This window comes from Macaca nemestrina, chromosome 9 (assembly GCF_043159975.1).
Source record: "Macaca nemestrina isolate mMacNem1 chromosome 9, mMacNem.hap1, whole genome shotgun sequence".
Taxonomy (NCBI): Eukaryota; Metazoa; Chordata; class Mammalia; order Primates; family Cercopithecidae; genus Macaca; species Macaca nemestrina.
The window spans coordinates 46,753,498-46,781,461 of NC_092133.1; the positions used below are offsets into that span (position 1 = coordinate 46,753,498).

At 40.8% G+C, this 27,964-nt stretch overlaps 1 protein-coding gene across 2 annotated transcripts in view; it reads left to right on the top strand.

Moving 5' to 3' along the window:
- The first annotated feature begins 1,669 nt into the window (after window positions 1–1,669).
- LOC105480987 (neutral ceramidase) overlaps window positions 1,670–27,964 on the top strand; it is a 90,937-nt gene continuing 64,642 nt past the window's right edge. The window contains exons 1-3 of one of the 2 annotated variants that reach the window (XM_011740235.2): window positions 1,670–1,820; window positions 21,984–22,103; window positions 25,044–25,172. In XM_011740235.2, coding sequence (XP_011738537.2) covers window positions 25,046–25,172 — 127 coding nt within the window. In that variant the 5' untranslated portion in view covers window positions 1,670–1,820; window positions 21,984–22,103; window positions 25,044–25,045. The remainder of the gene's footprint in view (window positions 1,821–21,983; window positions 22,104–25,043; window positions 25,173–27,964) is intronic. The other variant, XM_011740228.2, reaches the window with a different exon arrangement.

The window sequence follows — 27,964 nt, forward strand, 5'->3', positions numbered from 1 at the left end:
AAAATGGACTAAGACATCTAGTTAAGGATTCTAGTCTTTATATACAAGTGGTATCCAAACTGTTTTGCTTACATGGCCCTAAAATAATTTTGAAAAGCACATTTTTAGATTGGCATTCATTTCTCTCCCATAAGTTAAAAGTAATTGCAAAGGTCAGCAACTCTCCTCCATGTGGTTATTCATTTTGATGGAGGCTTTTCATTTTCTGCCTCCCATATCTCCAAGGTCATGGTGGATCTCTTCCTCCAAGTCTGTGCCTGGAGCCTGGAGGATCACATACGGGGAAGATTTTACAGACCAAGAGTGGAATTAGTGCATTCAATTTTGCTCACTTTCCATCGTCCAGATCTCAGTTTATATGGCTATGCTGATGGCAGGGCAGGCTGGGAAGGAGAAGGAAAAACAGATTTTGTTGAAGAGGTAACAGTCCTTGCTACAGAATGTAAGTAAAGCAGCCAATTTGTTGGCATACAGTAAGCATTCAGTGTTGTAGCTGCTGCTATAGTTATCACCGTGATTATTATTACTATTATTACACATCAGTTTACAAGCTGTGTTCTGTGCGCAGGTGGATTTTCACTGCCTTTTCTGTAGCCTCTTGACCTTTAGATAAAGGAGCCCCAGAGCCTTGGAGCCCAATTAGTAGTTAATGAAGCTCAGCTGGCATCACTGCAGCTCCAGTCAGTGGGAAGAAGCGAGAGCCTGTGCAGTAACTCTCTCACTCCAGAGCCCACAGGGCTGCCTGTCTACTTCATGCTTGCTGTCAACAATTCCTTTTATTTTCTTTTTTAACCAAACACTTATACAACACCTGTCCGCCTTGCACCCAACTTCTACTTCCATGCAAGTCCCACGGTGGACTCTGTCATAGCCTAAAGAAAGCTATATATATATATATATTTGCTCTAGGCTGGGAGGCAAGTTTTTTGCCTCTATAGTGCTATTCTAAGTGATCCACCAATAACTGGAAAAACGGCACCATTTTTCTTCAGGAATTCTAGGCTTCTGAGCCTTTTGCATGTTGGCATAGGTAGAATGCAGCAAACTTCGAAGATCTAATCAAACAATAAAAGCTTCTGCTGTCTTTTCCCTACCTTTGATACCTGCTAATCTGAGCCCAAAGGGTTAGAAGAATGAACTTTTCCCCTGGGAACCCTACCAACTACCAGGTAGATTAAAATGAAGACAATAATGAAGAATGTTGATTTTTGGTTTTGCTTGGAAAGGATAACAGGGAAAATGTAAACACTGTCTCATTTGCTTCCTCAAAGTACCAAGGTGATTACGTGCAATCAGTTTCCTCCATATATTTGTGATTTCTCTAGAAAAATGGGGGCATCTTCTCTCCCAGAGCTTAACTCATTCATCCAAAGTGGTCTTAACTTACATCTCTGTGCTGATTTGTCCCGTAAAGTCTCCTGTCAGTAGGGAGTCGATAGGGTAGAGAAAGAATTAAATATTTATTTTCCAAACTGAATAGGACAAGCAGGTCAGTCTGAAAAAATGAATGACCATCTCCTCGGTTATGTTTGTTCAGGGTGCAAAATGAGGAACTCTAGGTGTGACCTTCCAAGGATGGTGCAGGGGTTTGTCCATCAGCAGGCTCAGCGGAGGTGTGTCCTGCCCCGAGCATGAGTCAGCACGTAAGTAGTTAAGTTGGCGAGCCTTGGGCTTCCCTGGTTAGAGCGTCCAGCCTCCCAGAGTTAACCTACAGCACTGCTCAGAAGAGCAGGGGCAGAGGATACCAAAGCGTCCCGGCACTCTGGCTTGCAGGGGAATGACATGCGGTTTTGAACAAGCAGCTGCTGCAGCAGGTCTGGGTATGTAACTTTGCTTTGATTGATAGTGTTTTGTTTTCTCCTGAGAGAACAAAGCAATGGTGGTTGATGTTTGCAAACAAGATCCCTTGGACACTGAGAAGGAACAGACGTTTATTAACCTGCTGTTTATCATGGAAAAAAGTTGCTGGGAGCAGGGGAGTGGAAGGGTAGTTTCCTCATATTCATTTATGTTTCTGGTTGCAATGGCAGATTTTCTTTAATTCTATCTGGATTCCAGTGCTGTGTGGTCAGGTCATTTGAATGTCATGGTTACAGTCTAATTCAAATAATATCTCTTTGCTGTTCTTTCTGTGAATCTTCATATTTACATTCAGAGATATGGATTTCATTTAAAGAGTTATTTACTGAATTGGTGAAACTAAGTGGCATAAATCCATCTTCCTAGCCCATTTTGGAAGGCAAGAATCAAATCCTTAGACTTAGAGAACAAACTTCTCCAAATTTACCATATGCCTGAATGAGAGAAACTTCATCTTGAATATGGTCATTTTCTTTTTTACAACCTGACAAATTCAGTCTCAGGTGTATGCAGTGTGCCCTGAAATAACCTTCAGATTCCGAGTTCTTTTAGTGAGACTCTGAGATTGAATCACTGGCCTTTCCCATCACTTTGGATATCTTTCTCTTTTCTATGAATTTAAAAATATCTAAGACTCAGGGTAGACTAGAACTACCCAAAAAGACTTGGATTTGATAGAATTTCCAAGGACACAGGGACTTAAGTAAAGTTTGTCTGGATCTCGTTCTATCTCAATCTTAGCACCGCAGTATCAGCCACCAACTGACTATAGAACACTAGGGACTCTTTCCCAGTTATAGGAAATAGCATCCCTTGCAGATTGAAAATATGGAATATTGCTTGTCAGGCTTAGATCCTACCTAACAATTGACTGCTTCCCAGCAGAGCATTCAAGATGGTCTTCAACTGTCTTGGAATCAACTAGAATATTTTTTCCCCAGCGCCCACAGCTTCTCTATTATCCTGAATTTCCAACCAATGGGAGGCTCCTTTGGTAAACAAATTTCTTTTGAAAGATGCAAACAGTACCTTAAAACTTGGGCAGGTTATTAGTCATTAATACTTTTGTACAAATCGGTTTAATGCCTCTTTAAAGCTGCTCTCCCTGAGCATTGCCAAGGGAAAGGAAAGGTGGCAAGAACCAGGAATTTGGAGCCTGGGCTCTGAAAGCTGGGGACTGGCAACCAAAAACAAACTTGGGCAGGTGCCTCAGTGGTGGTCAATGAAGCCAGATTGAGGACACTACCGAGTCCTGGAAAGAGGGGAACTGGGGCATGAGAGGAGGATCTGGAAAGCATTGTGCAGAGTGGCGGAGGTGAAGGTGGCTGAAGACGTTCAGGGTCCCTGGGTATAGTCAGCATTGGAGGGAATCAGTGTCCAGGTCCTCAACTTCCATTTGAACTCTTTTCCAAACTTTTGTTTGTTTGTTTTTGCCCAGGAATTCCTCTGAGTTTTCCTGCTTCAGAAAATAAAGACAAACTTCTCACACACTTGGAATCTCACTGTGGGACAGTCCCAAGGTGTGTAGGGATCTCCTGGTGTCACACAAATGGATGATTTCAGTACACATTGATTCAGAGGAAGCGTTCAGTAAGAGCAAAGCAAAAAGAAGCAGATTATGTCTCATTTTGTCCTGGTTTCAAACTCATGCCGAAGGCTCTGTGCCTTGTCTCTGACTGTCTTAGAATTATAGTTGAAGAGTGAGAAGGTTATCATGGGGACAGGGTATATGTATGAACGCCTTTATTGGAAGTAAAAAATGCAGTCTTTTTTTCTTTTTTTTTTTTTTTAAACAGCAATTCTGATTGCGCTGCCTGATTTGATGATGAAGTTGGTTTGGCTAATTAGCATCTGTGGTGGATATTTTCTGTAAATTTAATACGTTGATTCTGCTGTTCAAAGTATTAGCCAAACTACATTTAAAATATGTGTACAGTATACAGAAAATTAGATAATATATATCTTGCAACTAACTTCTATTTAAGCCTATAAGAGTTTTAGATGTTATTTCCAAAAAATGTGCAAGGGAGTAGATGATGTTAAAAAATTCTTCTAGGGCTTTCATAAGTGAAACCTGGTAAAAGACACTGATGTGCATTATCCTTGAGGTGAAATGAGCCTTGTCATATAGCAAGTGCTTCTGCCCTCAGATGGCCATCAAGTCTACTCCTGGCTTTGTGCCTCCAGTATCCTGCTACTTTTCCCTGCAACTTCAAGGTCCTGTAGTATCCTTGTTCAGTCTCTACACCACTTCATATGTGAACCAGCTAGTTAATTTATTTGATGTATTTAGTAGTTGTCTAATGATGTGAAGATAGGATCTCCTGGAAATGTTTTCAATGTTGTTTTTATTATTATCCACAATTCCTGACTGCTCTTTCAATGTACAATACCAGAGCAGATTTCCTAAGGCAAGGGTTAAAGAATAGGAAGGTTTATTCACAAATATATTAATTAGGCATTTTTTTGAGCATCTATCACGTGTCAGGGTGGTGCGATCACTGCAGCTGGAGTCAAGAGATGTGAATTCAAATCCTATATCTGCAACTTCTTAGCTCTTTGAACTTCCTTGGGGTTCAGTTCATCCATTTGTAGAATCGGGATCCTGGATGCCAACCTCTGCATAGGTGTTAGGGACAGAGAGGGATAGGATGGGACTCTAACCCCAAATCATCTAATGGAGACACACACACTCATTACATATTGAGTACCAAAATAAGAGAGCGTACTAAGCTTAAGAGGAAGAAATGGATTATGCAATTAACTTTGCCTGCGGGATCATCTTTCCAATAAATAACATCTTTCAAGCACTCTGTAGTTCACACAACACTATTACACACTCCCTTTCTGTGTTGCCTCCATGGTCCTGTGAAGTAGATTCTCGGTGGGAGGATGAGGAAGGCAAGTCCCATTCCTATTACTGCTGACAAAGGAAAAGAGCTGCGATGTGAGGTGATACCCGGAAATCTTACCTCACTCGTTAAAGCAGCCAGGAGCAGGCTCTGAAGTTCTTCCAGATTGGCACCTTTCCAGAGCCTCTCTGCAGTAACACTTTGCCAGTCTCTTAAGGTCCTCCTCAGAGAAAGAAGTGCCTGCTTCTCTGCTAAGAGGCAAAGTCAAGTCAACATAGGTGAGAAAAGTGGAGGATACATCTAATTTCCAGTGCAAATACATCATGGAGAGGGAGGAAAGGAACCAAGCTAATCTGAACTGCCCCTGTGACAGGCACTAGGAGTTTTGCTAGCATCAGAGTGAAATGGGTACCTATGAAAAAATGGAAATAGAAGCCTTGAGATGGCCGGTTACTCCTCTCCAGGATCAAGACTCCAAAACAGGAATCACCCCAGATCAGTAGATTTGAGTGTCAAGGGATCATCTTAGCGAGAAGGGAACTCTGACACTCCAGAGTTCCCTGCAGCAAGGAGCTAGGTGACTCAAAGCCAATTTGATTCTGAGTTGTGCTGATCAACTGTCTTCCCATTTGGTATGAGGGAATTTGTCCCAAATTCCTCCAGAAAAGTGGAGTCCAATAACAGTTGTACCTATGATTCAGTGAGGCTTCTCCTCACACCTTACTGAGAAAAGCTTCAGCCACAATAAGACATTTGGGCTCACTCAGTCACCACCAGATTATGGCAGCCACGGAAGCCACCAGAGGGCAGTGCAGATAATGACACTGGTGACCGGGAAGGAGAATTTTAATGTCCACTCAGGAGGGTGACATGAGCTTCTTGGGACTCTGCCAGGAAATGAGGCCCCTGAAGGTCTCAGAGAATCTCCTGGAACTGTTTTCAATATTGTTTTTATTGTTACCCACATTTCCTGATTGCTCTTTTAGACTGGCCTGGTCTGGGAAAAGCAGCTGACATAAGGAAAAGCCTCAAAACCTATTCATGATACAAAACAAAGCAGTCTTGCACTGGCTAAATATGGTTTTGACACCACCTGGAGAATCCAGTCTCAATTCCTGCTCCCCATTGCTTTCCCAGCTCCTAGGGTGGCATTGTCATCTGAAAGTTAACTTGAGAAATGCCTCATTGGTGGCCTAAGAGGTGGCTTGTACAGGGACAATGGCGTGTTGGGGACAGCTCATATTGGCTCATCAGAACCAATTGTGCGCAGATATTCCCACCTTCACTTTCAGCAATGTCGTTTGATTGTCTGAAAGCAATTATGGTAGGAGTATTCATACTATAGAGATGGGTGAATGTTACACACTAGAGCTTTTTATTCCTGAAGTGTCAGTTGTTAACATTTAGCATCGCACCACTGCCAATATTTTTGCAGAAATTCTTTCATAAGGACATGATATTCTGGTTTAAGAAATTAGGAGGAAAAAAATGGCTTTGTATTGTTACAGAACGTCATGACAGATCCAAGATCAAGTTTTGTTAGCAAGACAACTCTTTAAGAGTTTGCAAATGGGGAGTGTTCTGGGTAAGTCACCTCTTAAGTGCTCAAACTTCTCATCCTGCTTAATCAGTCACATAACTCCATCTTTATGTTACTATAAGAGTGGGAGTTTTTTTTTTAATTTACATTTTTTAATTGAGAGTCTTGCTCTGTTGCCCAGGCTGGAGTGCAGTGGCACAATCACGGCTCACTGTAGCCTCAACCTCCTAGGCTAAAGAGATTCTCCCACTTCAGCCTTCCTAGTAGCTGGGACCACAGGCGTGCACCACCATGCTTAGCTAAATTATTTTTGTTTATTATTGCTTTTATTTTAGAGATGGGGTCTCCCCTAAGAAGGAAAAATTTATAAGGAAATCTTTGAAGCTGAAATGAAGAGTACTTGAATACTTTTTCAGCTCCTTTACCTTTTCTGAGTTAATGGAAGTAGAAACAAGAAATTCTCTAAACCCAATGGTGGAAGGTCATTTTTCGAAATCCATCTTCCTAATCTCATATCCATGGAGACAGGGTATGACTGGCACCCCATAGCAGATGAACTGTATGGCTAGGGTCACTTTACGCCTTCTCAGAGATTGGGGAAGTCTCTAAGAGTTTTCTTTATAGGAGGCATTCATTCATGTACAGGTCGTTAAAGATTCTCATCCAGTCATGCTAAACCTAAACCAAAGGGATTTTCATTTTAGAAGATGTGAGAACTCTCCATGGACTATATTAAAGTATAAGAATTATTCATTAGCACTTGATAAGAGCATCTATATTAAAAAGGTAATTATGAAACAATTATATTTAATAATTGGGTGAATTTAACATGTATTTCTTGTTTACTTCTCACAATGACCTTAAGAGATGGATACTATTATTAGGCCCATTTTACAGATGAAAGAATGGATGCGAAGAGAAATTAAGTGAGTTTCTCAAATTAGGGTAGTGCTGGGATTTAGCTCAAGAAATCTTAATCCAGAATCCATACTCAAAAACCACAATTCTTTATTGCCTCCTTGACAAGGGAATAACTTAAAATTCAGCTCCCCTCCTCTGAACATGGGCACCCACTTTTGTTGCATGACAAACTATCTCTATCAGGAGGTAGCAGAACAATACATTTCATAATTTGATCAAGTCTTTCACATGTCCTATTATGTCAAAACTTCAGACACAGTGCATAGGTTGAAAGATGAGGTAGGATGCTGTGGTTTCCACTTGTGCATCCATGGTCAAGCGTGCAATGCAGGAGCCATTTCTCCTACTCTTCTCTTATGCAGAATAAAATCCCAAAACTCTTTTGCTTTTACTTTTTCACCTTTCCAGTTGTTTTTGGTTCTGCTCTTGAGTGATAATGTAGTATTTTTAGGGGAAACAAGAAATTGACTCCTCTCCCCTATGCATTCATTCAATGCTGAGTATCTTGGGGAAAATCCCGTGTTCATGAGATTCATGTTTATGTGTTTATTCTTCCAAACTTTAGCCTCAGCCTTCATTCTAATAATCTTAGGCCTGAAGTTTATACTAAAGACTCAAACTCCATGTATATTCTTCTTCCCTTCCTAATCAGTTTGTTTTCTCATTTCTTTTTGTAGGTAATGGCTCCATGTTCTCTCATAAGCTCAAAAAATTGGAGTGATATTTAGTTGCCCCTCCCCTTCACCTCCCCCAACATGAAACAAGTGCCAAGTCATACTGACACACTTTGCCAACACTTCTCAAAGTATTCTTCCTTTTCATTTCCACTTCCATTTCCAAATGCCGTCCTGGCTCTGCTTCCCACCTAAATGACATCTCACCTCTTAAACAGCTGACTTTCTTCAGTCCAATAGTGGCCATTAGGTTTCAGCTGGCTTTTCAGTTCCACCCCTTCCTCCACCATTAGAACACTACGCTGAGAAGAATTTGGAGGATCTGTGTGGGCTTCTCAGAAATAAGTCCCTCAATCGATGCATCGTGCCTGCCATGGGCAGGGATAGGGAAGAAGCATCCTCTCTTAGCCTCGCCCTGCTCTACTCACCCACTTCTGCCAGATGAAAATTGGCAAAATGCAGCTCTATTTGTACTGTCCTGCTTAAAAATATTCAGGGACTCTTAACTGCCTTCACGAAGATTAAATCCCTTCGCCTGGCATTTAAGCACCTCCAGGCTCTGTCTGTAACTTATTTCAGGTGCAATCTTCATGGCTCCTCTACAAAGTCCTTCGTTAGTAGATCTCAGACTCAGCCGCACGGTAGACCATGGGGCGAGAGAAGGTGGCATTATAGTCCGAGAGGTGGCGATTGTGCATAACTCCATAGCCTGTCTTAACTCTGGCATAATCAGGGTATGAATGTGGGAGAGTTACGTATGAATATCATCTTTCAGGAGGTTAATGCAGAATAAGATTGAGAACTGCTGCCCTCAGCTTAGCCAAGCCACAATGCTTGCTATTCCATGTAGCAAGCAAGGTTTTCCCTCTTGCACTTTGGTGGATGCTCATCTTTTGGCTCACCTCTATAACCTTGCCTGGCAAAATCCTTTTTGTCCTTCAAAGTTCAGTTTGAATTTTACATTTTAATGACAACTTCTGTAATTTTTCCAACTAGATAAGGTGTATCTTCTTTATGAGTCCTCAGAGCATTTTATTTAGGATGCTATGATTAAACTTGCATTGTATTTATTTTGCAATTATTGTCTTGTATTGACAAGGCAAAATCATCTGTGTGTGTGTGTGTGTGTGTGTGTGTGTTTTTTTTTTTTACAAGAAAGCCATAAAAACAAAAACAAAAAAACAAAAAACCCCAAAAAACCCAAGACTCTCTATTTTACTGGGTTGCATACATGGTAGGTCCTGTATGATCTGACTTCTGACCACACTTGTCATACCTTCCCTCAAACCCCTTTGCCTTCTCTGCTCCTGCCATCCTAAACAACTTGGAATGGCCCAAACTCCATGTTCTGACTCAATTATCTTCAGGCCTTGCGCATGTCATGCCTTCTTATCAGGTGATACGTTACCAAAATAACCACTGTCCTTCACCCACCCCTGTGACCACACCTTTCAGTGTGACTTCCCATCACTAGGTGGAGACCATTTCCCCTCCCCTTAAATCTGGGCTGGTTCTGGGACTTACTTGTTTTGGTAACAGAATGCAGAGGAAGTTCATTGTGCCAGTTCTGAGCCTCAGCATCAAAAGGCTTGCATGTTTTCACTCATTCTCTTGGAAGCTTGTCCAGCTGCCATGTGAACAAACCTGGGCTAGCCTGCTGGGGAATGAGAGATGATGTGGAGGAGAGACAAGTGGTCCAAGCTGAGGCCATCCCAAACCTCAGCCCCCACACAACCCCCAGCCAACCCAGCAGTTCTCTGTTGTTTGATGGATCAGAAAGTCTCAAGTCAGAGCTATCTAGCTGGGCCCAGCCCAAATTGCTAATGCACAAGATTATGAGCTAAACACGTTGTTATTTTAAACTATTATGTTTTGGGGTGGTTTGTTGTGCAGCCAGGGTTGCACTAAGTTAACAGCTACCTTTCTGATCTCCACCTGTGAAAGCTATTTCTGATCCTCTTCAAGTCTGGGTTAGGGTTTCCTCTTACATACCCCAGAGGTATGCATAGTTCAATATTGTAATTACTTGGACATCATCTCTATTTTGACATTTGATTGTAAAATTTTTAGGGCAGGAACTTCATCTTATGAATTGTATCCTTTAGTTCTAGCACAGTGTGTGGTACTCCAGAGACTCTCAGAAAGTATTTGTGAATGAAGGAAAGAATGGATTAAATCAGAGGTTGCAACTTGTGGACAGCCTATCTTCAGTTTTTCCAGCATAGTGTTGACCTGAAGAGTGATAAACATGTTTGGGTTTCTGTTTTAATTGTTCGCCTCCATTTGAAAATCAAGAAATTTGAGATAAACACCTGCATTATTGACTTCTCATTAAAAGCAATGGGAGGATCCATCAACATTGGGCCTGCATTTTCTCATGGCACCAATGAGTAGTGGCTGTTCCCTTTAGATGGGGCACATACTTTCTGACTGTGACAGTCCTGCAGGATTTCCTATTGTCTCATCCACACCCATGGTTATTGATCATCACATCTATGCTGTTCTCTTGCAGACATCTGCAAGTTTCCTTCACATACTTACCTGCTGTAAAGTACTCAGCACTTAGGAGAGCCCTTGATAAATATGCTCACTTATTTACTTCTACCTTAAATATGAGTGTGATGTAGGCAGCCTCCCTCCTGGGCACAATTTTAAGCATTGCTTATGGTCTCACTTTCCTCTTCTACAAATTAGGTTTGTTTTCTCTCCCTCCAAAGGGCTTTCAAGGATAATTCAGCTTATAACCTGCCTAAACTCTTTTCTTCCTTTGTCATGTAATTCAGTTTTATTAGGGCAGCAATTGTGCTTTGGTTGGAAGCATTCACACCCAGCCATGCTGGCAGGCCTGAAAGATGTCATGCCAGCTTTCCTTTTCATTTTGTTTTAATTTTATTTAATTTTATTTTTTTAACGTAGAGATGGGGTCTCACTCTGTTGTCAGGGCTGGAGTGCAGTGCCACTATCATAGCTCACTGAGATCTCAAACTCCTCAGCCTCCCAAGTAGCTGTGACTATAAGCACATGCCACCATGCCCAGATAATTTTTGTATTTTTCGTAAAGACAGTGTCTTGCTATGTGGCCTAGGCTGGTCTTGAACTTGAACTCCCAGGCTCAAGCGCTTCTTTTGCTTAGGCCTCCCAAAGCACTGGGATTACAGGTGCAAGCCACCTTGCCCAGCCATCATGCCAGTTTTCTGATGGTTTTCCCTCTAGTGGTACTCTTAAGATGCAACACATAAGTGCTATGGGTGGCATGTCCCCCTCATGATGGATTGAAGTAGTTTTTCAGCAGTGTGAGATGATGAAATTGGAGGTTTTAAAAAATGACTACTCATTCTATTTATAAGGCTTATAACTCAATAATTGGGACTTCGAAAGAAGAAACCCCTCAGCCAATGCATAACTCCATGTTTTAAAGAGAATCTCACCAAGGCTGAAGTTCAGCAGGAATACATCCACACAGGTCTACCACATGTTTACTCTTGCATCTTCTCTGATTGATCAGTGTCCAGGTTGAGCCAGTATTTACATATTTTGAATATATCAGTCATAGAACCAACACACTGGAATGGAAAAAATACTAGTCTTCAAGATTATCTTTTTTTTTTTTTTTTTTTTTGAGACAGAGTCTTGCACTGTCGCCCAGGCTGGAGTGCAGTGGCCAGATCTCAGCTCACTGCAAGCTCCACCTCCCGGGTTTACGCCATTCTCCTGCCTCGGCCTCCCGAGTAGCTGGGACTACAGGCGCCCGCCACCACACTCGGCTAGTTTTTTGTATTTTTTTTTTAGTAGAGACGGGGTTTCACTGTGTTAGCCAGGATGGTCTCGATCTCCTAACCTCGTGATCCGCCCATCTCGGCCCAAAGTACTGGGATTACAGGCTTGAGCCACTGTGCCCGGCCAAGATTATCTTCAACTTTGGACTCATTTATGAGGCAACAACTTGGTCACAGCTCCATGCAACCTGGTTTTATCAAATCCCTTCTGTAAACACCACTGTAATTATCCTATTCAGAAGAATCTTTATCTCTTATGGTGCATCCAAGGTTCAGCTCATCTGGGTACGAAAAGGTAGCTCAGCCTGTTCTCTGATTAGTGACATGAATAAGCAGTAGAACTTGTTCTGTTCCATTAGTCCTGAATGAATTGGTTGATGATTCTTTACTTCTAAAAGTCCCATGCACCCAGACCACTGACTTCTGAGCTCATCTGAGATAGAATCTGAGGTCAGCACAGTCCTTCTCGTATGTCTAAGAAAAGAAACAGAAACTCTATTTTTAGCACTGGTTATTCTTTATTTGATGATGCATAAGAATAGCCTAATAGAGTTGACACTTCCTTTTTTTAGCCTATCTGGGGAATTAGCCTATCACGTATATTCACTCTACGTGACTTTTTTGTACACCTGAATTCAACCCTTTAAAAAAATTACCTTTATATCACAAAAGTAATACATTATCATTGCAGAAAAAATTTAAATATGGTTAAGTAAAATGCAGAAAATTAAAGAGTTCCCTAAATCCCATGCTAACAAAACAGTGTTACATTTTGAGATGGATTAGTCTAGTTGTCTCTTTGTCTCCCTCTTCATATTATTGGTAGCTTTAGAACTTGGAGTTCTTTCTTTTAAACTTCAAAATAAAAAAAATCTTGGAAAAATCTCTTTTTAAATGTGTTTCAGATTCTGCTGTTTTAGAGGTTGTTAAAAGACTCAGATTGTCACTACGACCACTGATTATTGTCCTGGACAGAGTAATTTTCACTTGAGTCCCTTTAAGCTATCACTTTTACTACCTGTGTGTCTGCTTCTAGAAACCTGTGTTAAGTTTCTATGATAGAAGGAAAAAGGACAGCTGGTTAGAATCGTATGTAAATTAAAGTTACCTCTATATGAATGGAACCTCTCCTGTAGAGTAAAATACGCGGACTTTATGTCATGAATTTCTGTAACCTACAAGCCTTTCATATTTATTTTATATTTTTAGCCATGTTTTGTATTTGAGGTTGTATGAAATTTTATCTCTGAATTAGAGGGATGTTAATATGTTTTGAAAAGCAGAAATAAAATCATTTGATTGAGATGTTTATTGGACTGAAATAATTTAAAAGTAAGATTTATAATTTAGCTAAGAAGTCATCTCCATAAGCTGGCATTATGAGCGTATTAGTCAGGATGGGCAGGAGGCTTGCTGTGGTAACAAATAAATTCCCTGAATCTTAGTTGCCTAATATGTAAATATTTATTTCTTGTTTATGCAAAGCCCATTCTTGGTCTGGCAACTCTTGGAGGTCAGTTGCTTCCAAGTGGTAGCTCAAGGAACTTGTAACCTGTCACTGGGACACGTGACACTCAGGGTCACCATGGCAGAGGAAGGAAGAGCGTGCAGAACTCACACCCCCTCTCAAATGCCACAGCACTAAATGCTTCATTCCAGAAGTGATGCATGCCACTGCCACTCACAGCTCATTCGCCAGTACCAGGAGACTGGAAAGTATAACCTTCCCATATGTCCATAAAGAAATGCAGAACCAGATATGAATGAACACTGCAAGACTCCACCACAGTGAACTTGGGTGAGTAACTATCTCTATGACAAGGAGATTGGCCTAGATGACTTCAGAATCCTTACCTCTTCTCACAATCTCTGAGACTAAAGGTTTGATTTCTTCTTACAACAGCTTTATGGCTTTCACTAATTGACATGCATTATCTTTTTGTTACTCTAAAGACATGAATATAGGCCGGTGTGGTGGCTCACGCCTGTAATCCCAACACTTTGGGAGGTCAAGGTGGGTGGATCACCTGAGGTCAGGAGTTTGAGACCAGCCTGGTCAACATGATGAAACCCCGTCTCTACTAAAAATATAAAAATTAGCCAAGTGTAGTGGTGCATGCCTGTAATCCCCGCTGCTAGGGAGGCTGAGGCAGGAGAATTGCTTGAACCCGAGAGGTGGAGGTTGCAGTGAGCTGAGATTGCACCACTGTACTCCAGTCTGGGTGACAAGAGCAAAACTCCATCTCAAACAAACAAACAAACAAACAAATAAATAAATACATGACTATATTGATACTAGTAGAAGGCAGATGCTTATGTTGCATAGTGTAGCTGATGGTTAAGCTAGAGAGCTCTGAGGGCAGATGATCTGTTTTGAATCCAGCTTGATCTCTTACTGGCTATACGACCTCCAATTATCAGCTCTTTGATTGACTTCTCTATGACTTAGTTTTTTATTTTTTAATTCAAATGTAGAGTGAGGATAGGAATAGTACTACCCTCACAGGGTTACTATGAGTACTAAATGAAGTAATTCTTGTAATGGCCTCAGAACAGTGTCTGGAGCATAATAAGTTCAGTAAGTTAATTGCATTTTATTTTTTATTATTTAAAAAGATGACTGTCCTTCTTGCCCTCACTTGATAAGTATCTACATAGTAAGAGCTCAATAAATTGTTGTTTTAATGATCATCTTTCTTGTTCTGGCTGGATAAGCCAGCCCAACCCACACAGGTCTCTCTAATCTACTGATTCATAATAAAATGGAGTCATAAATACTACCTGTAGGTGACCTGGGGCCAAGACCGCCAACCCCTTTGAACTTGTGCCTCATCTGCTTTAGCTTAGATTCCATCCTGGCCTGGCCTCATCTTGGCTCTGGAATCTGAGTTGGATCCTGCCTTTGGCTCTTGCAAGCTCAAGATTCCTCATGATTTCCCCCTTGTCATTGAGCTCTGCCTTTCTCTCACAGAACTTCCTGGGCTGGCCCCTTTGACTCTTAGGGAACCCACGTAGCTCAGGTGGGAGCTTCCTGCCCTAACCTCAGCCTCTTAGGATCCAACCCCTGCCTCAGTCTTCAGTTCAGATGTCTTGGCCTCCATAAAGTTGAGGGAACATGATATACTTCCTACATTACCTACTCTTATTTCATTGACTGCACTATTGAGCCTGGTATTTCAGATGTCTCCTGGCCCTTATAACCATCCCACATCAGTGATAAATCCAAGATGTTAAGTCCTGCTGCAGGCATTATCCCTCCGGGTAGATATACACGAGCAATAACTTCTTCTTTTTCTTCCTGGGTCTAGAGTGGATTGTCTTTGGGAAGGAGTTAGACAATCGCAGCAAGAGAGAATGTGAGAAATGCTGTACATTCACTTCCTGGCATAGGGAAGGTCGGGTTCCCCTCTCCTTTTAATTCTTGACTGATCTAATGGGGGGGATTCTCTGAATGGTTGCCAGTGAGTTTGCTCCAGGAAAGAAAGCAGTTCTTACCTGGTGGGTTTCCTCCTCAGGTTTGATTCTGCCCAATATAAGAAAGACCATATGCCTCCACACCAAGCTCCTCTCAGACTCTCCTCCCTCCTTCCTCACATTGGCCTGAGGGAACATCGATTGAGTCAGGCTGGACTTTGATATTATCATTTGCTTTCTGCTTCTCTTGGTCCTTTCTTTTTCAAGTCTATCAAAGGACAGTGTGGTATTTTTTTTTCCCACAGGTGCACAGCAAGGTGGGAGATGTGAACCATCTGAGATTTATGTAGAGGGCATTACATCAGAAGATATTGCCACCCTGTCCCTGAAATAATGATAAATGCAACTGCATCCTGCTTTCTCCCAATCTGACTTTGTAATCTTGTATAGCACACAGGTCAAATTTGTCTCTGCCAAATGAAATAAATTCTTATCTGTGGTTTTAGAAAAAGATAAATCATCAGAGAATAATTTCCAAAGACTCTGAAAAAGGTTATACAGCCCCCCAGTGTTTAATCTAACAGTGGAGAAATAGGGACGTTTTGCAATTCTAATTTTATCTAGATTTTAAACTCTCTGGATGTGTCAAAAATAGCAAAAGATACTTTTTTCCCTTAAGGTTGAATTTATCAAAGTTGAAAGGGGAGAGCTTTAGAACCAAGTGTGAGGAATATACCAGGAAAACGTAACTGTGCTATAGAGTTTAAAATGCACAGAACCTGCCACTCTTGGGGCATCCAGAATTAATTAGTCCATAATTAAAGAAATAACTAATTTGCCTCCTGTTATAGAGCAAACAGAGAAGTTTAAAAAACATAGTAGCTATGTAATCTTTTAACAAGGTAGGTTCTTGTTAGACTCCCTGATTTTTATATATATATATATGTATATATATATTTATATTTATATATATATAGAAAGGATATATATGAAGGATATATATTTATATATCATATATATGAAGGATATATATTTTTATATATATATAGAGAAAGGATATAAATGAAGCTCAGGGAAATTAAGGTCACTGAAAACAAACAAACATATACATCTTAAAGTTTAGATTTAAATCCCAGTTCTTTTCATATCTACAATGTTTCCCTTTATCTTTTTCCTTTGGTTTGAAGGCAGAACTGGGGTAAATTTGAGGGAAGAAACTCTGTAATCCTGCTCTCTGAGAAAAGCAGAAGATTGTCAGCATCTACGTGTACTCTCCTGGGATCATGGGCTTTGAAAATTTCCTTGGGGAAGGAGGGTAATGGTGTGCTCCCTTGTCATGCTCTATTTTCTTCCAAGCCCTGCCACTTTGGTCAGAGCTGAGAAGTCCCTCACGGAATCAGCCTGGGCTCCGCACCACACTGGGCCATCTTTAGTTGCAGTCTCAGGCTTAATATGTGATGGATGCATAAGGGGTTAAATAAGAACATTCATTTCAGCTCAGAACAAAAGATGTCCCTCCTCTCTTGCTTGCAGGTTGAATTCAAAGTAGAACTGAGACCATTGAAAAGGTGAATCTACAGTTAACTAATGATGAGCCTGCTTCGGGGTTCAAAGAGATTTTTCAGTCTTGTGAAAAACCCATGAGGTGGTAAAGGACCACCATAGCATCCCTGGGTACCGAAAAAAAATTTCTTTTTGGACCCAATAAAAATGCATTGTGGCAGACTGCTCACTACTTTTAACTTTAAAAACGTTCTCAGAGGCAACGTGGCGTACACAGGGTCCAGTTGATTAGAATGCATGCATTCTTTACAGAGAGGTCCAACACTCACTTCTGTGAGATTTAGCTTGGCCATGTTCTTAGTTGGAGATAACAGAATCCACTCCAGGGAACTTAAAAAGAAAAGGATTTATTAAAGGATTGAGATAACTTGCAGTATTATTGTGAAGGCTGAAGACAGAGAGTTGAAGCTGAGCCCTCAGGAACAACTCCCCAGCTTAAACTGCAGAATTGAGCTTCTTAGTGGTGGGCTACCTTGACCATGTTCATGCAGTAAGGAAGCAGGCTGCAGCATCTGGAAACAGCCACCAAACCGCCAGCTCAGGGCCGTGCTGCCATGATCCAAACCATGAAAATGGATGGTCCATGCCCTGTTTCACTGTCCAACTGGCTGGGTTCTGAATCAAAGTCTCATGCCAATGCATCTGAAAGGCAGAACCTAAAGTCGATCTAGAACTCTAGGCAAATGGGGGTCCAGCTTCTCTGTACACTAGAATTTGGAATGGGTGTTGAGTGGAGCGTTCTGCAGTATCTGCCATAGTGCTCCTTACCTACCTATCTCCCGTCAACTGGCATTTTCAAGAACAAAGCTTATGTCCATCCATCTGTCCTCCCATCTGTTCTGCTAGCTGTCCAACCATCCATCCATCCATCTGTCCATCCATCTGTCCATTTGACTTTTGCACTTTTCATCAATACATCATTTCTTTTTATAAATCTGTGTTTCAGATTGTGTCTCTAAAACACAAAAATTTCTTTAAAAAGTATAATCACAGTACCATTATTATATTTTAAACAATCCCTGAACATTGTTATGTACCTAGTCAGTGTTAAAATGTCCCCTGTTTCATAATTTTTTTGTTTTTGTTTGAATCAGTTTCCAAATAATGTTGGTTCTGAGCCTACAACATACAGTGGATTGACCTGTCTCTTAAGTGTCTTTTAATCTGCAGCCTCTTCTCTCCTTTCCTTTCCTCTGCCCCAGCTGTTCTCTTCTCCCCTCCCTTTCCCTGGCCATTCTCCCTGTCCTTTGCCTCTGCCCTTCTCTCCCCTCCCCAACCCATTCTTGCTCTTGTTCTTGTCTCCCCCTCACCACCTCCCCCTCCCCACCTCCCCCTCCTACTTCTTCCTTTCTTTTCAGTTCTAACACATTTTTTAAACAAACTGGATCATTGGTTTTACTATCTCACAGTCTAAATTTCTCTACCTGTACCCCCATGTCATCCTTAACATACATATTCAGTTGTCTTTTGTATTTCCTATGAACAGGCACTTAGATCTAGAGGCTGATCCGATTTAGGTTTCGCTTTTTGGTAACATTGAGAATGTTGTGTATGTGGTTCAGAGGTTGCAGTATGCAGTTGTGTACGTGGTTTAGAGGCTGCAGTATCTTGTTGTCTCTCTTTTTCTCTATTGGTGACTTAATCAGCTATTGATGATCTTTGTCTAGATCCATCATTTCATTAGGGATTGCAAAATATTTAGATTCCAGTTTGTCGGTCTTTCCTCATTTATTAGTTGGAATACTTGGATCATGAGAAACTGTCCCTCATCAACTATTTGGCTTTCCTGCTGTACATGTATGCAGGAAAAGCAGAGTACATCCTTGACTTCTTGATTCCTACTCCTGTCCTTTTTTTAAACCAATTTTCAGAATAACAAATTGGTTCCTTAGCATCTTTTAAAAAGTATCATTATGACATCATGGATTTAAGCATATTTGATTTGCTTCAATCCCTTGCAGTTATTTTTTATTTATTTATTTTTTTGAGACTGAGTCTGGCTCTGTCGCCCAGGCTGGAGTGCAGTGGCCGGATCTCAGCTCACTGCAAGCTCCGCCTCCCGGGTTTACGCCATTCTCCTGCCTCAGCCTCCGAGTAGCTGGGATTACAGGCACCCGCCACCTCGCCCGGCTAGTTTTTTGTATTTTTTAGTAGAGACAGGGTTTCACCGGGTTAGCCAGGATAGTCTCAATCTCCTGACCTTGTGATCCACCCGTCTCGGCCTCCCAAAGTGCTGGGATTAGCAGTTATTTTTTAAATTGATGCTCAAGTTAACTAATCTTTAGTTAATGGGAAGCTCTCTAGTTCTTTAGATACTGTCTTCATAATTTTGATGACTTTTTTGATTTCTAGTATAATAAAATATTCCCAGCTTAGTTCTATAATTCCTGCCTCAGACCCAGAACCAGCCGTTTCTCCAAGGATTTCCAGTTCCTTTCAGCAAGAAATGTTACTTAAAGATGACAGTCTGGATGCTATATATAATAATATATTTCTTCCAATTTTTTTTTTTTTTTTTTTGGTCAGAATATTGCTCTGTATCCCAGGCTGGAGTGCAGTGGTGCGATCTTGGCTCACTGCGACCTCCACCTCCTGGGTTCAGGTGATTCTCCTGCCTCAGCCTCCCGAGTAGCTGGTATTACAGGTGCTTACCACCACACCCAGCTAATTTTTTGTATTTTTAGTAGAATCGGGGTTTCACCATGTTAGCCAGGATGGTCTTGATCTCCTGACCTTGTGATCTGCCCGTCTCAGCCTCCCAAAGTGCTGGGATTACAGGTGTGAGCCACCGTGCCCAGCCAGAAGTAATTTAATCTTTAATTACTCTAAGAGTTAAAGAATGAAAGAATATGACCCTTAACACGAAGTATATGAAATTAGCACCATGCCTTCTAAGACTCCATAAGTAAAATATTAAGAAAAATTGTGATGCTAGTGATTATTGCTTAATGATTTAGGAGTTAGGGTTTTGGGAGAAATATTCTTCCAGCTTGAATACAATTATTCATCAGCTGCCTTTACTTTGTGCTCATTAGTTTTTCCTCCTGTGATGGGGTGTTAAGAGACAGAGGACATAGCTTTGCTTCATCAATTGCTAGTAAGGAGTGAACACATAGACTTTTATATCCCCAGAGTCGCTGTGCCAAGGTTCAGGTCAAGGTAATGGAGACAATTAGAATTTGGTGAGAGGCAAAAGCTCTTGTCTAGGAGTCTAGAGACTTGGATTTATATCCTTCAATACCATTGCTGAATCATGCTCACTTTTAACCACCTTTATGTGTTCTGAAAATTGATGTCTGTTTCCTCCTCTGCAAAATGGGTACAGTATGTGTACATGAGTGAATTTTGGGGGGGTATAGTACAGAGAAGAACAGTTAGCTTATCCTAGCTAATTGGATTCATGAGAGGATCATTCCAGACAGAAATAAAATGTGTGCACAAGTTAAATATTTACAGTGACCATATCTTCATCTCACCCCAGGGGAGTCTTGAGTCTTGTTCCTGTCTGTAGGAGTCAGTTGTTTTGATGGACATTATGAGTCCCCGGGGTCCAACATCTTTTCTCCACTGGCCCTCCAGAGCGCTTGGAATCTTCTCAGTTCTCACCCCATTATTGTTCAGATATGGACCCTCAAATGTAGTCTAGGAAAGGTGACATGTTATGCCATTGTTGTCTACCAAAACCCTGGTTAAAATAATCTCATCTGTCTAGATTGTGAGTCACTGAGCAGGAGTCTGAATGGGCCATAGCATGGCTCCTTTTTATGATGAGGAAGATGGCTGGGGAAGTCTGGAGGAGACCACAGGGGCAGTCAAGAGGCCTCCCCACTGCAAGGGAGAAAGGTGGGAGGAGGAAATCTCATGGAAAGTCACTAGTGGGTATTTGTTGTTTTTACTGGCTCATAAGTTATACAGCACCTTGATTTTATTTTGGAGAACTACTCTTCTCTCTTTGTGAATGTTTTTTAAGATTCCCAGTTAAGTATCCCCTCAAATGAAAGGATAAAGGTATTATATAGCTGTCTTTCAGAAATTGGCTCCTGAGTGGAGCAACACAAGACCTAAAGTAGTTGGAGTCCATCCATCTCAGTGGTAATGCCCTGAAGAGATTGTTTGATAGCTCCTGCTACCTAGATCTACAGAGATGTTCTGATTCCTGGCCATCCTGAGCCTGGGTCTGCAGCTTTTCTTGCTGTCTTCCAGTGAATTTACTTTTCCTCTTTTCCCCCTCTTGTCCTGCATTAACTAGATTTGGTGTTTGCTTGTAACCAATAATTCTACATAAATGCACTAAAAAAACCTTGTTTAATATCATGATTTAATCTTTCCCCCTCTGTAGTAGCAGAGAGAAATTTAAGATGCATTACTAAATGCCCTATCTGAAGGAACTTGTGTCTTTAATACTTCAGTTGGAATTTTGCAGGCCTGTCTCTGATCAAACTCTGCAAGGAATTAAGCGGCCTTTGTGGCTTTCTTTAAAATGTGTCCTAGACAGCTTAGATTTTACTAGGGAAAAAAAGGGAATGGGTTGGTTGGTTTCTTTATTGCTTTCTTTGTCTCCGTGGCCCATTGTTTAACTTTGTGCTGTGGTCTATATTCTCCAAGAGGAAGAAAAACATTTTATTTCCCCATTTTGAAAGTGATGCATACGTATGATAGGAAATACTAAGAGACAAAACGATGAAAACAAAACCACCCATAATCACCAGATAATTACTTCTTACCATTTTCCTGTACTTACAGTCTTTAATATATAACATATATAAAGTTTATAATGTATATAAAGTAAAAATAATGTTTACTTTACAAATGGGATCATATTGTTTTGTAAACTTAAAATTACTTAATATTCGGCAATTTTTGCATGTCATTAAATTATTTTCAGTATGATTTTTAATGGTTGCATAGCAGTCTTGCTGCATTATTTACTACTCACATTTAGCAAATCTAAAATTTAGAATTCTTTTTATGAGCACTCATAAAAATTAAGATTAGTTTTCTGTTCTGAAATTGGTGAAAATATTGCCTATTGCTATCCACAGCCCACACTGATGTCCAGCATATATTACTACGATCTTTGCTGTAGAACGACCAATGGTAAATGAAGTAGATGCATTTTTTGTGTGTGTGTGTGTGTGTGATTCAGGTTATAAGCTTTGCGCAGAACTTGTCATGCTGGAAAAGTTACAGAAAAAGTGAAACGACCTTCAGTCCAGCAGGCCTTCTGCAACTTCTACCTCTGATAACAGGCTGCCCTAAGAGAGAGTTCGTGTATAAGCCTTTTGTTATCAATACTCTTTAATCTCATACCTGTACCAAGCCCACAAAGGTATGCTAATGAGAGCTCTAACACTCCTGGACTTGACTGAAAATTTTTTCTCAGTAGGTTTCAGAAAGTGCTGGGAAATATAAACCCAGCAACGTGCAAGGGGAAAGCAGACACGATTCTGGATGGCCATTTGCTTCACTGGGATGTGAAAGCTCTTTTGAGTACTAGAATCAGGTAAGGATGGCTATGTTTTCTTGGAGAAGGAGGGAAGGAGGGCTATTGAATTATCCTATTGTCTCGGAGATCTTGAAGAGACCCTAAAGCTTCAATTTATCTCATAGCTTTGGAATCCTCTTTTGCCAAATTGTTACCCTTTAGTCTCTCCTTGAAAAACAGGGACCCTGTTCTGTGAAGATGTGGCAAATGGCTTGCTAATGTGCCATTAGAGCCTCATTATTGAGTTTTCAGGATTATTACAGATTAAATGTGAACCATTATAAAATCTATAATCCTTTAAGATATATTTATTGGCTTAGCTCTACCAAGGTGTGTTTGCATTCTAAAGGCGGGAAGGCATCTGCTTTAACATTCAAATTCAGATTTTAGTCACCAATGAGAAATAAATAGTGCTAACCCAAGTCAGCTAAAGTGGTTCAAAAAGAATGTTACTGTGTTGGCAACAATTGTGGCAGCTAAACAGAATGGTGAAACACGTGAGGTAGATCATTCAAGTCCACGTAATATGTGGAAACGCTAATGTTAAATCAAGTGCCATTGTTGAGTGGTATAAAATGTCATCAGCTCACCAACGCAAAACTAGAAACAAAAAAGAAGTATTATTTTGTACCCTCTCTGTTTGATACACAGCCTTCCGCTACATGACCACATTCACATACAGAATCTGCCTGTCCATGCTGTGGGGTTGGGAGATCCAACTGTCAGTCATCTTGGCTAGTAGGAAGGCTTAGAGAACCAAAGCTCTGAGCAAGAACTAGAGATACTGGGTTTGAAGTTTTCTAGCGGAAGAGCTGCTAATGAGTAGTAATTCTCTGTAGATCCTTAGAGTTCAGAGGCATATCTTAGATGTGTTTCCTGACTCCTGGGAACTGACAATAGAAGTCGGTCATAAGTCACAGAACTGATTTGTTTTGCTCCACATTTGAAGTTGTCCCTGCTGCTGGTGGGTAAGGGGATTATGGTGGTGATAAGTGGATGAGGAAATCTTCCGAATAACCAGAAGATTGGGAAGATGTTCCAGTCTTTTTGCTCACTCCCAGTTCAGCCTACTCTCTGAAGTGTCTGCTGTTAGAACTGTTCTGTCACCTCTAGCCCAGGAATTGCAAAATCAAATGCTTGCACAGACCAGGCAGTAACTTAGATAAATAAGACTGGGTAGAGACTGGCAGGTTGAAAAACATATCCCCATATCTAAAGAGAACAGCAGCACTGAGTTTTAAGAAACTCTTGGCACATGTGAATGCTGGCTCAGTGTCGCTATATTTTATGAATTATTTTGAGAGATAATTTGAAATTTCAGGATTGTAAATGTAAACTCTTTATAAACTCTAAATGCTATTTTTTTAATCTTCTTACCTAAGTCAAATTGAATAAGAAATGGACCGTACTAAATATATCTACATTGTTGCCATTTTTTAACTCTTGGGGGTAGCAGCATCTTAGCCACAAATCCCCTATTTTGGGGGCAAATCCTGGGATTCCAATGCCATTTAACCTCTCAGGCTTCCTAAAGCACAGGTTAAGAAAATGAGCTCTGAAGGTCCCACCTGTGATTTCAATCATCCTTTAACACTAGCCTCCTGTAAATTCCCTTAAAGGACAGGGAAGAGCACAGACTCTTTGCTACTTTGGAATCTATTAATACATGCTACCAGTTTGAGCATTTATTGAACAAAAGAAGTGTTGTTGCTTCATCTCATCTTATTTTTATAAGAAATTTATGAGATAGGTTTTACAAGAACTTTGAGATAAGATGATCATAATCATATTCCTATTTACAGATGGGTAAGCTGACGTTCAGTATTGGGGGAGGATTTCCCAAAGTCACCCAGTAAGTGGCAGAAATGAAATTTGACCGCTGGAGTCAGATTTCAGAACTAAATATTCAACCACCATATTATTCTTCTTATTATTACATTTTATGGGGTTTTAACTTGTATAGTTCCTCTGAGTAATGATTAATTCTCCCTCCCTTAAAACATCTTAAGGAATCTGTAATGACATTTGATACTTTTGTAGAACATAGGAGCATTTTAAATTATCGTCCTTTGATGCAAGGTTTGCAAAATGTTTGGGATCCTTCTGATCACTCAAGGGGGATGTGTTTTGTAATGCCTGCCTTCAGACCAGAGATGCTAATTCCCTTTTCCATGCCCATTTCTCACCAGATAGTAATTGAAAGTTAAAACATAGAGTGTAAAGGCCAAAGTTACGGGCTTCATCTCCAGGTGAACAAGATAATTCTACTAAGTCCATGACCTCAGAATACTTTCCTAACCCCGGCCAGCCTTCTCCCAAATACAAGAAGTATGTGTGCATCAGTCATCCTTGTCAACAAGGGCACTCTCAGCCCAGACCCATGTACAGATCCATAAACAGCATCATCACCGTAAATGAAAGCAGTGTGATATGGCTGAGGAATGCAAGTAGATTTTAGCTCAGTGGCCAATGCTAAATCATGAATGGTTGCTGCCAGGAGGAGTGTTGTATTGAGAAAGATTTGGAAACCACATTCGAGCTTTTCAAAAAGAATGCTGTAATTGATTGGTCTTGTCTGCCATGGGCTTGGTCTATGGAATGAGTGGTAAGTGCTCTGTACCTGTCATCCTTGGTATAGTCCATTAATATGAAAGAGTTAAGATATCTTAACTTCTCTGTACTAAGAAATACAATAAACTAGCCGGCGAGGTGGCTGCGCCTGTAGTCCCAGCTACTCGGGAGGCTGAGGCAGGAGAATGGCGTGAACCCGGGGGGCGGAGCTTGCAGTGAGCCGAGATCGCGCCACTGCACTCCAGCCTGGGCGACAAAGCGAGACTCTGTCTTCAAAAAAAAAAAAAAAAGATATCTTAACTTCAGTTGGCTTAAAGCTTTTGCATTTTAATTTGTGATTTCTTCCTCTTCAATATTTCTTCTTCCATCTCTGCTGTACCTGAGAAGAAATGGCCAAACGCACCTTCTCTAACTTGGAGACATTCCTGATTTTCCTCCTTGTAATGATGACTGCCATCACAGTGGCCCTTCTCAGCCTCTTGTTTATCACCAGTGGGACAATTGAAAACCACAAAGGCAAGTGTCATGGGCTCTCTTAGATGCAATTTTTAGGCCTGTAGGAAACTTCTTGATTACTGTGGACACCAAAGAGAAAAACAGTGTCTGCTGATAGTTCTACGTGTACTTAAGCAGCCTGGAATAGCCGTTTCCCTTTGCATTAATTGCCCTTTCGCATTGATAGCAGTTTTTATCAAGTTTACCTTTGTCCCCAATAGCCAGCTGACAGGCATTCTGACATGTACGTGTTTGCCATTCGTTTTTCCATTGATATAAGCACAGCTCAAGATTTGTCAAGGTCTGGTAATGACAGCTTTTGCCCTGAGCCTCTAATCTTTCTCTTTGCCTCCTTGTAGACATCATCTTCTCCTGGGGGCAAAAGGAGAATGAAAAACTCACTGAATGAACGTCAGTTAGTCTGTGAAGAGCCTTAGAGAATGGGGTCTCAAACATAAATCCTTACAAGGGCTAATCAAGTTTTGCAAATGAGGTGGAGTGAGGAGGTGGACCGAGGAGGAGGCAGGTGCAATTCTGGTGAAGAAGGCCTACAGCCACTCCCAGGTGCAGCTGTTTGTTGTAGAGAGAGCACATGATCTCAGATCGCCTGAGTTTTCCAGAGAAGCTGGAAATTAGAATTTTTAGATATCTCATGATTTTCTTTTCAATGTTGGAAACTAAGTTTTTGAGAACAATGTAGGCTACACACAAGATTGGCAGTGGGTCTTGGTGGAGCCTCTGTTTCAGTCAGTATTAGGTTACATAACTGTTAAATGAGTAGAGAAGACAGGTGAAGATTGAAGCTCTGACCAAAGTAAAGACAGGGATGGCCTTAGGCCAAATGGAGAAGATGGTATTTTCTACCTCAGTTTTCCCTTTTGTAGCCTCTTTTCCTGCATATTCTCTACCATATCCCAGGGCTTTGAATTCCTAGCAAACACAGAGGATAAGAGATCCTCTGATCCAGCAGTAGGCACAGCAGGGTCATAGACTGATAGAAGTGAAAGGATCATTAAGAATTATTCAGTTTTGGCTGAGCCTGGTGGCTCACGCCTATAATGCCAGCACTTTGGGGGGCCAAAGTGGGCGAATCACCTGAGGTCAAGAGTTCGAGACCAGCCTGGCCAATGTGGCAAAACCCTGTCTCTGCTAAAAATAAAAAAAAAAAAGCTGGGCATGGTGGTGCACACCCATAATCCCAGCTACTCGGGAGGCTGAGGCAAGGCAGGAGAATCACTTGAACCCAGGGATCAGAGGTTGCAGTGAGCTAAGATCACACTACTGTACTCCAGTCTGGGTGACAGAGCAAGACTCCATTAAAAAAAAAAAAAAGAAAAAGAAAAGGAATTATTCCATTTTACCTCTTAAAATTAGGAAATCAGGAGGCTGAGACTCAGGGAGGTTATTAATAATTATAGTAACTATTCTTATAGCAGTAGTTACTGTTTATTAAATGGTTTCTGTGTTGAGCACTATAGTGAGGATTCTAGAATATTTTCTCATCGAATTATCACAAAAATCCTATAAGGGTTGATGCTAGCCCTACTGTTTACATTAGTTTCATTTTACACTTGGGGAAATGGAGACCCTGAGATTGCAAATAACATACCCTTGACTATGTGTTAGGTTTGGCTTTAGTTGGCATGACATTCCTATGCTGGTAGCAGTGAAGCAATAGCGAAGATGCCTGCTCCACTCCTTGCAATACTTGATGTCTTGAAGAAAATCTCGGCTTGGGAATGGATTCTAACTCCATCTAGAATTTGGTCTACAGAGCATCAGATTCTGAGTTTGAGGATCTGGATTGCATACCAGAATCATCACATGCTCTCCATTAACTATTGGTTAAGTCAATTTTCTGATTTTCAGTTTTCTCATCTGTAAAACTGAGGAGATTATGTTAGGTGATCTCTAAGTTTTTTGAGCTCTGAATTTCTAGGATTTCAGAAGGAATCAGCTATAAATCTCTTGCCTAAGTACTTTCTGACCACGAATGCCTTGTGACACTGATATTTGATGCCTTGGCAACTCCTGACTCTTGTCTGGGGAATGGAAATAAACAAAATAATGAATATATAAAATGTTTAAATAGGTAAAGAAAATCAAAGCTACATATTAGCCATTGCTCCCAGTTTATAATATTAGTGAACATAGTTATTGTTCAAAACAACCCCAGAAAGCAGGATTTTATTATAATCTCCATTTTATAGACAAGAATTGGGGTGAAATAGGTTAAGCAATTTGATCGCTTAGTAGGTGTTAGATTCAGGTTTCAAACCAGGCAGTTTGTTTCTGGCAACTATCTTCTCACAAAAATCCTGTATGTCATTCTGCTTCCCTTGATATTTGTATGTGTGTGTATAATAAATATGTATGCATACATTAATATAGAATATATGTGTATAAACACACACACATGGATATGAATATATAAATATTAGAATAATTAAGATGAAATTATACCAACATGTATACAGTGATCTAGGTTGCATTAAAAATGAGTCTTTAGAAGGTCAAAGAAGATCAGACCCAAGGTAGAGCCAGCAGGGTGGCATCCTGCAGGTGAGGAGTTGAGTCGGATCTAGGTGTGATGGAAATGGACTAACTCTGAAGCAGGTGGTGGAGTTTGGTAGGTGGAGAGGAAAGGAGTGAGGAGTCTGGATAGAAAGAATGGAAGAAACCAATCCCCAGATGCTGCATTCAGTAAACCTGGCACCTGTTTAGTTTAGCTGGAAAAGAAGAGCAGGGTGTTGAGGGAAGGCAGTGAGTTTGACAAGGAATGGCTCATGATGAGGAGTTGAAGGACATTTGAC